Source organism: Cavia porcellus, unplaced genomic scaffold, assembly GCF_034190915.1.
Source record: "Cavia porcellus strain 051 isolate PalLab524CR breed Dunkin Hartley unplaced genomic scaffold, mCavPor4.1 scaffold_5, whole genome shotgun sequence".
NCBI classification, from domain to species: Eukaryota; Metazoa; Chordata; class Mammalia; order Rodentia; family Caviidae; genus Cavia; species Cavia porcellus.
In genome coordinates, this window is record NW_026947488.1 from 92372160 (window position 1) to 92386510 (window position 14351).

At 41.2% G+C, this 14351-nt stretch overlaps 1 protein-coding gene across 5 annotated transcripts in view; it reads right to left on the reverse strand.

The window, feature by feature from the left end:
• Positions 1–14351, reverse strand: part of Mylk3 (myosin light chain kinase 3) — a 64334-nt gene that overhangs the window by 17970 nt on the left and 32013 nt on the right. For all 5 annotated transcript variants that reach the window (XM_013151946.3, XM_063249293.1, XM_013151944.2 and 2 more), the window contains exons 4-8: positions 5239–5693; positions 3642–3747; positions 2877–2970; positions 2309–2418; positions 1189–1330 (exon numbers count right to left, since the gene is read on the reverse strand). In XM_013151946.3, the coding sequence (XP_013007400.1) occupies positions 1189–1330; positions 2309–2418; positions 2877–2970; positions 3642–3747; positions 5239–5693 (907 nt within the window). The remainder of the gene's footprint in view (positions 1–1188; positions 1331–2308; positions 2419–2876; positions 2971–3641; positions 3748–5238; positions 5694–14351) is intronic.

Consider the following 14351-nt stretch of genomic DNA (forward strand, 5'->3'; position numbering starts at 1 on the left):
TTGTTGCAAGCAGTTGGTGGCTGCTAAATTGGAAAGCACAGCTCCTGAGCACTTCCTCGGTTTTCTAACCCACAGGACACACAGTAGCTAGTAGCTGTGTTACTCTCTCCACTTCACAACTGATAAGTTTAAAGAATTTCCTCAAAGTTCACAACCAGACATTAGTTAATCAAGACCAGTCTTGCTCTGGGCTAGGAAATGGGCCTCAGCAACATTGCAAGGTCACAGAAATTACCCAAAATCTGGTATTAGACTCAGAATTAGAGCAGATTCCTGAATTTTCCCTACTGCCCACCCCATAAAGGCTTGTCCAGAAGGCTTGGAATTAGCTCCAGTGAGCAGAAGGCTAAGGCAAACTCCTCATCAGACCCACCTATCTTCTCATATCCCAACCTTACAGTCTGATGCCAATCAAAAAAGACAGAATGAGAAACGTGGACCACTACTGGTATGGCATTACTGCCCTTCTAATGTAAGGAGCCACTGAAATGCACCCCTTCCTGAGATAGGTTGTGGAGAAATGTTCTGTTGGCTCCACAGATCAGAAAAATCATAGAAAGCACCAACATGTAACAAGTGTTTATTACCATGGGGGAACTGCACAGGACTCTATATGCAGGACATGCCTATGGCACTTCTGGGAGACAAAAGGAAATGCAATGCATTCATTTAACTGAGTATCACTTGACCCTTCAAAAAAATGAGGAAAGATGTCTACAGTGCACTGAAAGAAGCAAGATTAAAAATGAGACGCATCATAAGATATCCACTGTGTGCTTGTGTGTGACACCAGGCTAGCGGCTCACAGAGAGGACTTCTCTACATACAGACAGGGTGGAAAAACCTCCCACTGTGATATTTTAATATTTCCTAGATCTGTTACCACAGCATGAGTTCCTTTAGAATTCTTAAAACAAAACTAATCTTAAAGATATTTTTTAAGAGAAAAAAGATCACCGTATCCTTTAATCCTCCAATGACACTTTAAAACATTCAATTTCCCACAAGCTACAAACAGAAGAACCAAGACTCAGAGAGGAGCACCACTGACTAAGCCCAGACTTCAGAACTAGACCATGGCAAAGACAGGGCAGAGCCAGTGCTGTTGACAGAGGTCTCAGCCATGAGGTGCATCAGGGGCTCGGGACCTGGGGAGCCCACATTCCATATGCCAAAGACAAAACCCACCTTAAGGTCTAGGTGCAGGATGTAGTGCTGGTGGAGGTAATGTACACCCTCACAGATCTGCCTGGTAAACAAGACCACATCCAGTTCTGTCAGGTGATAGTTTTCATCTGTGATCCGGTCAAAGAGTTCACCCCCGTCCACACTGCCAGAGAAAATGAGAAGCAAGCACCAGGCTGAGCAGAGCTCTGAAAGCTTGTCCATTGTTTTCAACAAAAGAGATGGCCTACATGAAGTCAAGGCTGGTCACAGCAGAAGTCACAGGGCTGCTGCCATCACCATCTGGGGTTGTGTCAGGACTTTGCTCAGGCCATTTCAGCAAAGAGTTCAGGGGGTAAAAAAGGATATGAGGGTCTAAAGGAAACAAAGATTGTCTCACTCTGGATAATCTAGGCCAGGGTTGCAAATTTATTTGCCAGTGAAGGCAATGAATACTTACAGGATAAGGAAACAAAGTTGACTGATTAAATGTGGTATGAAAGCTTTCTGAAAATATACCGTCTTTAATCTATCTTTTGTTTTTCCACTTTTGACAGATACATGGCATGACAAATATTTCCTTGTCAGAAGAAAAAAGCAATAAAAATATAAAAATAAGTGGCCTGTGGTCCCATGACCTCAGAGCCAGGGACAGGCCCCTGAGGCAGTGGTAGGGTTTGTGGTTATGGGAAACCAGTGGCTCTGTCTACAAAAGACAGCCACCGTGAGCTCCAGCAACACTTACAGCCGGAGATGCCAGTCAAACATTACTGTCTAAATGTCCAGATTCTATTGTCTATCTCTTTCAATTTCCAAATGTTATCAGTTAAAATTCTATAATCACTAAAGCTTTCTAAATTTAATTCCTAATTTTAATTTCTAGATTTTTCTAAGTTTCTTAAAAATTACTAAAATTCTTTTAAGCTAAACTGATATAACATCTGCAGGTCAAAGCAAGCTCAATGACCACTAGTTTGTGTGGCTTTGTCCTTTACATTCTATACCAGAATCCAAGCAACGGAGCCCAAGAAATGGGATTGGCATGACATAGCACTGGGTCTCCCAGGAGGGGAAAGGAAAGACAGCTGTGCCTGCAGTGAAACCCTGGGAGAAGAAACCACCACCCCACCTCTGTGGCACTCACTACTCCATGACAAGGGTAAAGCTGTTCTTGCTCTCAAAGGCATCGTAGAGCTGGATCAGGTTCACGTGGTTGAGCTGGTTCATGATATTGATCTCATTCTTCACATCCTCCTTGTGGAAAAAGAAGAGGAATCCCAGCAGACAGGTCAGGAAGATGAGCCAGCTGGCCCTCCCAAGACAGCTGGACTGACAAGCACACACCCCTCATCCTGGATGCCCACTGTCACATCAAGTCTCCTTGACTCCCTGCCCACCTGCATTCTCACAAAAGGAAAGGACCTCAGCTCAGCTCAAGCCTCCTGAATCCCCACAAGAAACCTGCAACCCAAGAAAGAAAAGGGCCTTGTTGTCTACAGGCCCACAGGCAAAGCCATGCCAGACCCCCACATATGCAGGTGTGGGTCTAGACCAAAGAGTGTGAGGCCACTTTCAGAGCAGGGTCGGGGAATCATGGGAAAGAGGTGGAAAAAGCAGAGGATTCCTGTTTAGCATAGAGGGGGCTATGAAGGGTGTAAAGGAGACCTGAGCTGGGCTACAAGGACCTGGCTGGCCAAGGGCAGCTGGCTCACCCTGTCCTTGGCACTCTTCACTTTGATGACCTTGGCAGCCAGTGGGAGGCCCGTGGACTTCTCCGTGCACTTGTGGACCTGGCCGAACCGGCCCCTACAGAGACATATGGACACAGAAGGCTAAGAGAATGAGGAGAGACCACAGGCAAGCCCTGTCCCATGGGGACTGGTCCTGCTCCCTCTCCACATACCAGGCAATGATTCTAGGCTCAGGGCATGCTCTGGCCATCGCCCCTACCACATGGGCTATGCTGAGCCCTTGAAAATAACTCCTTCGGGCTGGGGATTTAGCTCAGCGGCATAAGCGCCTGCCTTGCAAGCAGACAGTCGTGAGTTCGATCCCCGGTACCGATAAAAAGGAAAAAGACAAAAAAAAAAAGAAAATAACTCCTTCAACATGTGGTTTACCTCAAACCCTAAGGGAAGCCCTCCTGATTCCACTTCAGATGGGCTCTCCTGTATCCCAGGGAATGCCCCCTTACCTCACCCGCACCATAGGGTTCCTTCTCCCCTCCAGTGGACATCCTGCTCGCTGTGATCATGCCAACTCTGCTGTCACCTCTCCGACCCCCACTGGGGAGCCCTCCTACACCTCCAGAATGTAGGACTGTCCCATATCTTGGGGTGACTCTTCATCCCACTCTCTATGGGCTGTCCCTTACTGTCTCACTGGAGGATTCTGCATCTGAGGCTGAGAATCATCCCACGGGCCCCTTTACTGCTCCTGTGCTTGCTCCCACCCCAGCAAGGCAGACATCCACCTACCCGCCCAAGACCTGGTGCTGGCACACTGTGTAGCCCGCAGAGATTGGAGTCTCCTTGACACTCACCACCCGGTGTTCAAAGGGGGCTCCAGGGGTTGGGCTGTCATCTGTTCAGGAGAAAAGGGACCTGTGACCCTCCTATATGCACACACCTCTTCCAAACCCGCTGTATTATACCTCACTTGGTTTCCCAGCCCTGGCATTTGAAAGCCCCATTCTCAACAATCACCTCAGTGAGCCTCTTCTTTGGCAGAGATGGAAGCTGAGAAGTAAGCAGACACATCAGGGGCCACACAATGAGCCAGAGTTGATGGGATTCAAACCCAGGTCTACCAGCCTCTAGGACAGTACTGTTTGCAAAGCTATGAAGTCACATCCCATGTGTTCATCCTAGATGGATCAGTGCAGTCGGAGGAAAGGGCACATCCTAGAACAGGGTCAGTGAGCAGAGTCTAACACTGGGACTTTTTTTTCAGAGGTAAACATTCTACCATGGAGCTATATCACCAGCCTCTTCTACTGTATTTTCCTTTTGAGATAGGGTCTCACTGAATTTCCTAGGCCTGGCTTCCTGTTGCAGTCCTCTCCGTAAGTCTTCCTGAGTAGCTGGGATCAGATGTGCACTACTGCACCCAGCTGCCGAGATTGTCTTCAAAGGTAAAGTACTGCTATGGAAGTCACCAAGGACAGTGCAAAGGGGAAGCAGCTAGAGAAATCCACGTGATGCCCTCCCCTCTCCTTCACTCTTGGTCTCCTGACAACTATCCCCGTCAGACATTAGAGAGCAAGAGAGCCAAGAGGGAGCCCACAGAAGGCAGAGCTGGGACATGGGACAGGGAAGGGGAAGGGACAGTGGTCTGCAGGGGGAGAAAAGGACAGCTAGCACTCAGAAAGGCAAAAGTGATTTAGGGCTTTATAAAAAAAAAATCATGTGCTTCAGAGATGATATAAATATCTAGAAGTATTACATGATTAAGGAATAAAGCAGAATCCAGTACGTGAACCAAACACAATGATGTGAAGCAGTTTATGTGAGAGGGCTGGGAGATATGGCAGCAGGAGGCCAGTGGCTCACACTGGCACTTGTTCAGGACTGTCCTGGACACCCTCTTGGTTCTCCACTACAAGGGTCACCCAGAGCCCGAGGTGCTCAAACCTGTGGGTCACAAGAACACGAGGATGCCTCTCACCCCTGCACCACAAGCAGGTCCACAGCCTCGCCACCCTCTCATCCTTGTGGGAATGCACTCTCTGGGTGGGAACAGCTGAGAACGGTCATACATGCCAGGTGGTGTCTTTATTTTTTAACAGGAGCTTTCTCTGTCTCAATGAAAAAATGATTTCAATACCAGAAAGCCGAAGAGGCAGGCAGGTAACTTTAAAAAGTCCACCATGTTGGGCCACATGGGTCCTCTCCTTCTCTACCACCACAGCCAATCTGATTTCCACCCTTTGCACTCCTGCAGCCCTAGGAAGACCGACAGGCTGTTTGCATGTCTTGGACTGCCCATGTTCCACAAGACTCACCCCTGGAATCAGCAGGAAAACCCATGGCACAGCCTCCCCACATTGTGGAGCCAGGAAACAGCCTTGCTTACCCAGAACTGTGCTGCCAGCCTCTGCACCCGGGGGTGACTGCCCTCCTGCTCCAGCTCTCCCCAGGCCTCCAGCTGTGAGGACCCTCACAGGATCCAGGGGTCTCGCTCCTGGGCTTATTTCCTGCTGTATCCCCAGGGCCTCAGCAGCAGCATCTCCCTTGTCTCTTCTGGCCATACTCCGTCCTGTGATGGGCTCAGCACCAGACCACTGTTTCTCTTCGTCCACTGCGTGGTTGCTCGTCCTAGGCAGTGGGGAGATGCTCCCAGCTCCTCGAAAAGTTTGCTCTCCTGACTCAGTCCCAGTGGCCTGGGCATAGCACGTGGCCTCAGGCAGGTCCTGCTCACCTGGACAGGCAGCCACTGGAGCCTCTGCAGGGAGAATGGGTCTAAGGCTGCCCCCTCGTGTCACCAGCAGTTCCACAGGAGTATCCATCTGGTGCACATGAATGGAGATCCTAGAGTGGAGAGAAACAGGGCCTGGGGGTTAAAAGCAAGAACTGCAGTCAGAAGAGACCTGGGTTCAAGGGCCATTGCTACCAGTCACTACAGTGCCCCTTGGCCTCAGTTCTCCATGGATAAAATGGTGCCCTACGGTTGTACAGTGTTAAAACAGTAAGAGTCTTCTTGTGACTGGAACCAACAGACTGCAACTTCTGGACCAGACAGGACAGAGGGAAGGGCCCAGCTCAGGGATGGATAGTGCTGTCAGCTCTCAGGTAAGGGTCTAGGGAAGGCTGGAGATAGATATGCTCTGGTGAACAAGGTGAGAGTCAGGTACCTCTGAAGCTCCTGGAATGTGCTTCTGCCCCAGATTGTGGCCTGCAGGTGGGAGTCCTGGTTCTTCCCACCCTGCTGTGGGCCTCAGTTTCCCTTTCAGTTAAATGAAAAGAAGGAAGAACACAGTCCATTATCACACAGGAAGCCCAGGTCTGACAATATCATGCAAATTCTCAAAAACAATTGGACTTTCTGTTTTTTACCCATTTTTTAAATTTTAAAAACAAAACCAAAAAGGGATAAAAAGATACAGAATTTCAAAAACAGTAGGAATTGACACTAGTTAATATATTGCATATTGTTATCTTCAAAGTAGTTTTTTAGATTACAAGATTTAGGCATAAAAAATGATCAGTCAGTCAGTGAAAATACAAATTTCTTTTTGAAGAGCTAATAGACGTTAGCAGTATAGTTACCTATCCTGTATATGTTTACATACACACTTATGTGTGTGTGTGTGTACATATACATATATATAAAATCTTTTTCCTTTCTTTCTTTTCTCCTTTCCCCTATCCGAGTTGTTCTTTCCTTTGAACATTTTCTTTCCCTTTCATTATCACAAAATCTATTGTACATCGTGGATCCTATTTAATTTTGCTTTTTACACTAGGGAGACTATGATATTTATACATGAGAGTCTGATTTATTTCACTTATTAGTATAGTCTCTAGTTGTATCCATTTACCCATAAAAGCCTCAAGTTTATCCTTCTTTATAACTAATACTCTATTGTATAAAAATACATCTCTTTTATTTATTCCATGATTGATGGGCATTTAAGTGGTTTCCAAGGTTTAGCTATTAGAAATTATGTTGCTATAAACATGGGTATACATATATTGCTGTGGTGTATGATGTTTTTAATTCTTCTGGGAAGATACCAGAAGGGGAATAGCTGGGTCAATGCTCTAATGCTAATTTTTTGAGGAATCTTCACACTGATTTCCACAGGGGTGGTACCAGTCTACACTCCCACCAACCATGGAAAAATGTTCTTTTTCTCCACAGCCCCTCTAGCATTGTTATTGGTTGATTTCTTGCTGATAGCCTTTCTTTCTGGAGTAAAAGGAATCTCAGTGATGCTTTAATTAGCATTTCTCATGTTGAACACTTCTTTATATATTTATTTGCTATTTGTATTTCTTCATCTGAGAGATGCATGTTCATCTCAGATGCCCATTTTTGGATTGGGTCTTTGAATTTTGGGGGCCTGATGTTTTTCAGTTCTTTATATGTACTAGATAGAAGTCCTTTATCTGAAGGACAGTTGGCTGAATTATTTTTCCACTCTGTGGGTTTTCTTATCACTCTTTTGGTAATTTCTTTTTATGTGCAAAAACTTTTGAATAAGATAAGGTCCCAGTTGTTCATTCTTTGAAGTACTTCCTGTGCAGTTTGGATTTTGTGTATCAATTCTTTGCCTATCCCTATGTCTTCAAGATTTCTACCTACCTTGCCTTCCAGTAGAGTTCATGTTTCTGTTTTAATATTTAGATCTTTGAATCATTTTAACTTTCATTTAGTACATGGTGATAGACATGGGTCCAGCTTTAGTCTTTAGCATGTGGAAAGCCAATTTTTCTGGCACCATTTATTAAAAAGGCTGTTTTTCTTCCAGTGAACTTGTTTGGCCCCTTTGTCAAAGATAAGGTGTCTGTATCTTATAATCTGTTCCACTAACCCAGAGGTCTGTATTTTGCCAGTACCATGCTGATTTTATCATAATAGCTTTGTAGTATAATTTCAAGTCAGAGATTGTGATGCCTCCAGCTTAATTTTGTTTCCCAGGATTGCCTTTGTTATTTTAGGTCTCTTTGGTTTCCAAATAAATATTTGGAATCTTTTTTTCTCTAGATCTGTGAGGTATGCTAATGGTATTTTGATGAGAATTCTGTTAAATTTCTGTAACAGTTTTGGGAGTATGGCCATTTTCATATCATTGGTTCTTCCTATCCAAGAGGAAGGGATATCTTTCCATTTTCTTTTTTTTTTTTTTAGCCAGTCAAATTTAGCAGTGGGGGGGGGGCTGGTATACCAACTTTAGTGACACTATTGTTAATAAGTTCTGATAACCCACTGCCATTGGACCAGCCTATCTTTCCATTTTCTGAAATCCTCTTCAATCTCCTTCTTCCAATTACTATAGTTTTCAATATATAGATCTTTTACATCGTTTATTAGATTGATTCCTAAGTATTTTTTTGGATGCTATTGCAAAAGATTATTTCAATAATTTATCTTTCAGTGAGTTTTCTATTAGCTTTTTCATGTTGATTTTGTATCAAGCTATACTGCTGAATTTGCTTATTATCTCTAGATAATATCTCCAGGGGAGTTTTGGGGGTCTTCTATGTAGAATATCATATCATCTGCAAATAATGATAATTTAACTTCTTCCTTTCCTGTCTATATTTCTTTTATTTCTCGCTCTTGTCTAATTACTCTGAATAACGTTTCCAGAAATATATTGAATAGGAGTGTTGCTAATGGACATCCTTGTCTTGTTCCTGATTTTAGAGAGAAAGCTTTCAGTTTTTTTCCATTTAGTATGATGTTGGCTGTTGGTTTATCATAGATGACTTTTATCAGATTGAGATTGAGATCATCCAATCTGATTTTCTACAGGGTTTTTGTTAAGAATGAGTGTTGGACTTTATCAAAAGCTATTTCTGCATCTATTGAGATGACCATGCGATTTTTTAACTTTGGTTTTGTTGATATGGTGTATTATATTTATTGATTTGCATATGTTGAACCATCTCTGCATTGCTGGGATGAATCCCACTTAGTTATGGTGTATAATTCTCTTGATAACTTGTTGCATTCTGTTTGCTAATGTTTTATTGAGTATTTTTGCATCTATGTCTATTAGGGAGATAGGCCTATAGTTTTCTTTTGTGGTTGTGTCTTTCTCTGGTTTAGGTACCAGAGGAATAGTTCCCTCCAAGAATGAGTTAGTGGGGCTGGGGATTTAGCTCAGTGGCATAAGTGCCTGCCTTGCAAGCAGGCAGTCGTGAGTTCAATCCCTGGTACCCATAAAAACGAAAAACAAACAAACAAAAAAAATGAGTTAGGGAGAATTGCTGCCCTTTCAATTTCGTTAAAGAGTTTGGGAAGTATTGGCATTAAATCCTCTCTAAGTTTCTTGTACAATTCAGTTCTGAATGCATCAGGACCTGGGCTTTTCTTTATTCATAAGTTTTTAATTACATTTTCAATTTTAGTAACTGATATTGGGTGTTTCAAAATTTTTATATCTTCTTGACTCAGCTTTGGTAATTTATATGTTTCTAGGATTCTCCCCATTTCTTCTGTGTTTTCCAGCCTATGTAAGTAAAGATTTTCAAAGTAGGTACTGATGATCTTCTGAATTTCCATAGGATATGTAGTAATTTCACCCTTTTCATTTTCATCGAATGAATTTCAGCTTTTTTTCTTTCCTTTTCTTGACAAGCTGGGTAAGGGGGATATCAATTTTGTTTATTCTTTCAAAGGACCAACTCTTCAATTCATTAATTTGTTGTATTGCTTTTTTAGTCTCTATTGCATTAATTTCTGCTCTGATTTTTGTAATTTCCTCCCTTCAAAGAGATTTGGTCTTGACTTGCTCTCTTATTTTTCTAGAAGCTTGAGGTGCCACATGAGATTGTTTATATATTCTTGCTCTGTTTTCCTGATGTGAGAACTCATTGCTATGTATTTCCCTCTTAGGACTGCTTTCATTGCATTCCACAGGTTCTGGTATGTTGTATTTGCATTTTCATTTAATTATAGATACTGTTTACTTTGTTCTTTAATTTCATTTATGATCCATTGGTTGTTCAGGAGTGTTTTGCTTAATTTCCATGTGTTTGTGTAGGTTTTACAGGGGGTCTTGCCATTAACATCCAATTTTGTGGCAGTATGGTCAGATAATATGTACTGGATAATTTCAATCCCTTTGCATTTACTTAAGCATATTTTATGGGCTAGTATATAGCTATTTTAAAGAATGTCTCATATTCAATGGAGAAGAATGTGTACTCTGATGTTTTTGAGTGGAGAACTCTGTACACATCCAGTAAGTCTATTTGTCCACAAGTTTGATTCAATTCTATTATTGTTTTTTCAGTATTAAGGCCCCCCATTACAATTTTATTATTGCATATTTGATTTTTCATGTCTATTAGAATTTGTCTTATATAGTTGGGTGCTCCCATATGTGGTGCATATATATTTATGGCTGTTTTCTCTTCCTATTGAATTTTTTCCTCTAATAAGTAGGTAGTAACCTTCTTTAGCATTTTTAATCATTTTAGGTTTGAGGTTCACACTAGGTACAAACAATAGTTGTCCTTGTTTTTTTTCTGTGTTTCTGTCATATGGAGTATTTTTTTCCATTTTTAAATTTTCAGTCTATGAGTTTCTTTTTGAATTAGATGTGTTTCTTGTGTGCAGCATAGTGTTGGTTCTTGTTTCTTGATCCATTCTGCTAATCTATTTCTTTTCATTGGCAAATTGAGGCCATTTACATTGGTGGTTGCAACTGATTTGTACTGGTTTCTCTTTGTCATGTTGCTTTCCTATTGTTGGTTCCCTGGTTTTCCACTTTGTTTAATTGCTTTCCCTGCCTGGTAGTTTCTTTCTGTTGTTGTTCTTGGAACTGTGGTCTCTCTCTATCTAAAATATCTTTCAGTAGGCACTTGCATAACTGTGGAATTCTACGCAAGCAGGCGCCCACTTTCCCCAGAGCCCAGCTTGTTTGGAACCCTCGCACCGTCTGGGTGCAGTGGAACAGCTAGGTGGGTCTAGGGTACCTGCATCCACCTCCCTATGTGTCTGGAGGACTGTGGAGTTCTAAGCAAGCAGGTCAGCACCACCAGTTCCAGAGGCCCAGCGACCTGGGGTAAGTGCTCCACACACTTTCCCTCAAGCCCAGCTTGTTTGAGACCCTCGAGCCTTCTGGGTGCGCTGAAAGAGATAGGCGGGTCTGAGGAACCTACATCTGCCTCCCTGTTCCAGCTGTGCTTGGAGAACTGTGGACTTCTAAGCAAGTAGGCAGGTGTCCACTTTCCCCGGAGCCCAGCTTGTTTGGGACTGTGGAGTTCTAAGCAGGCAAGCAAGCGCCACTGGTTCCAGAGGCCCAGAGGCCTGGGGGAACTGGGTGCCAGAGTCCCAGGAGCTGGGAACATAGAAGTGGATTTCCAACATAACCTGAGGAAGCATTCGATTAACACTTGAAACACAGAAATATAGGAAAATAACAAAACAAAAAGACCAAATTACAATCTCAAACTCCAGCCCATCCCAAGAAAGCTTAGGAGTGATGTATATAGAAAAAAATATATGACATACACCTCAAATATCAGACATAATAGCTACTGAAATAAACAAGCAACTCCAGGAAGCTTTAAAGGAATTCAAACTAGAAATAATCTCTCAGGTAAAAGAAGAAATGATAAAAGAAATGAAAGAGATGCTGAAAATATCTAAAGAAAACACAGTTAAAAATTGGAGGAACTAAGCAAAAAGACAGAATCCTAGATGAGCAATATAAGAAACAAAGAGAATACATAAAGCAGATACACAGAGATATACAGGAAATCAAAAATTCCACTGAAAGCTGTAAAAACCGCCTCAATGAAAATGAAGATAGAATTTCAGACTTTGAAGACAGGATTTCAGCTAGTGAACAGGAAAGGAAAGATCTTTTAAAAATAACAAAGAATCAGGAAATAACAATTCAACAACTGCAAGATGATACAAAGAAAAACAACATAAGATTGATAGGGATTAATGAAAAAGAAGGGGACAACATAAAGGACATCAAGAGGATATTTAGAGAAGTAATAGCTGAAAATTTCCCAAGCATGAGATCAGAAACCAACATTAGGTTCAGTGAAGCATATAGAACTCCAAATAATCATAACTAAAATATACTACACCCAGACATATAATAATCACCACCCCAGAAATCAAACACAAGAATAGATTAGTAAAAGCTGTCAGAGAGAAAAGACAGATCACTTATAAAGGAAAACCTATCAGAATTACAGCAGACTTCTCAGCACAAACAATGAAGTCAAGAAGAGCATGGAGTGAAGTATTCCAGATCCTAAAGGAAAATGATTTCTAACCTAGACTGATGTACCCTGAAAAACTATCATTCAAATTCAATGGTGAAATAAGATACTTCCATGACAAAGAACAGCTGAAAAACATCATGATCACCGGGCCAACCCTGCAAAAAATATTGAAAGACAGTTTAGATACACAAAGGAAAAAACCACTAAGCAAAGCAGATAATTAAACAGAACAGAAAGATAAAAATGCAACAGCAGAAAGATAACATGTCAACAATAAACCAACACATAACAGTTATAACCATTAATGTAAATGGTCTCAATGCACCAATTAAAAGAAACAGACTGGCAAAATGGATCAAGATACAAAATCCAACCATATGCTGTGTATAGGAAACCCATCTAACCCAGAAGGATACTGACAGACTGAAAGTCAAAGGATGGAAAACAATACTTCACGCAACAGGAATCCCAAAAAAAGCAGGAATAGCCATTCTGTTTGCAGACACTGTGAACTTTAAACCAATAATAATCAGAAGAGACAAAGAAGGTCACTACATACTCATTTGGGGAAAACACCAAGAGGAAGAGATAACTATCTTAAGTATATATGCATCAGATTCCAGAGCACCCAGTTATATAAAACAAGTATTAACAGAAATAAAAATCAAATTATCAGTAACACAATTGTAACAGGAGACCTTAACACACAATTGACACCAAGGGACAGATCAACCAGACAGAAAATCAGCAAAAAGAACTGAATCACACCTATGAACAAATGGACTTGCTAGACATATACAGAGTGTTCCATCCAACAACATCAGAATACACATTCTTCTCAGTAGTACATGGGTCATTCTCTAAAATAGACCATATATTAGCTCACAGAACATATTTAAATAAATGCAAAAGAATTGAAATTATCCCTTGCATGTTATTGGATTATAGCACTTTGAAATTAGAAATTAATGATAAAAGATGCTGCAAAAATCCCACAAATACATGGAAACTGAACAACACACACTTGAGTAATCAGTGGGTCACAGGGGAAATTAAAGAAGAAATCAAACAATACCTACAAGAAAATGAAAATACAGATACAACTTACGGGAATCTGTGGAATGAAATGAAAGCTGTCCTCAGAGGAAAGTTTATTGCACTGTTCCCACATCAGGAAATCAGAACGAATACAAATAAATAACCTGATGTACACCTCAAACAGCTAGAAAAAGAAAAGCAAGTCAAGCCCAAAGCCAAAAGAAGAGAGGAAATTATAAAAATCAGAGCAGAAATCAATGCACTGGAGACTAGAAAACAATCCAAAGAATCAATGAATCAAAGAGTTGTTTCTTTGAAAGAATAAATAAAATTAATAAGGCCCTAGCCAACCTTATTTTAAAAGGGGAAGAAAAAGCTCAAATTCATGCAATAAGAAATGAAAAAGGTGAAATCACTACAGAATCTATAGAAATACAGAAGATCATCAATACCTTTTCGAAAACCTCTACTCTCAAAGGTTTGATAACACAGAAGAAATAGAAAGATTCCTAGAAACATATGAGGTACCAAAGCTAGGTCAAGAGGATGTAAAACTGCTGGATAACCCAATCTCTATTAATGAAACTGAAAATGTAATTAAGTCCTTACCTACAAAGAAGAGCCCAGGCCCAGACAGATTCACTGCAGAATTCTACAAGAAATACAAAGAAGACTGACACTCCTCAAACTCTTGAATGAAATTCAAAGGGAAGCAATCCTTTCTAAGTCATTCCTGGAAACAAATATTACTCTAGTACCAAAACCTGAGAAAGATACAGCTAAAAAAGAAAACTATAGACCAGTCTCCCTAATGAACACAGATGCAAAAATCCTCAATAAAATATTGGCAAATAGAATGCAGCAAATCATCAAGAAGATTATACACCATGACCAAGTGGGATTCATTCCAGGCATGCAGGGACGGTTCAACATATGTAAATCAATAAATGTAATCCACCATATCAATAAAGCCAAAAGTAAAAATCACATGATCATTTCTATATGTGGAGAAAAAGCTTTTGATACGGTCTAACATTCATTCATGATAAGAACTTTACAGGAAATTGGAATACCTCAATATGATAAAGGCCATCTATGACAAACCAACAGCCAGTATCATACTAAATGGCCAAAAATTGAAGGCCTTTACTAAAGTCAGGCACAAGATAAGGATGTCCTTTATCACCACTCCTATTTAATATAGTACTGGAAATACTAGCCAGAGCACTT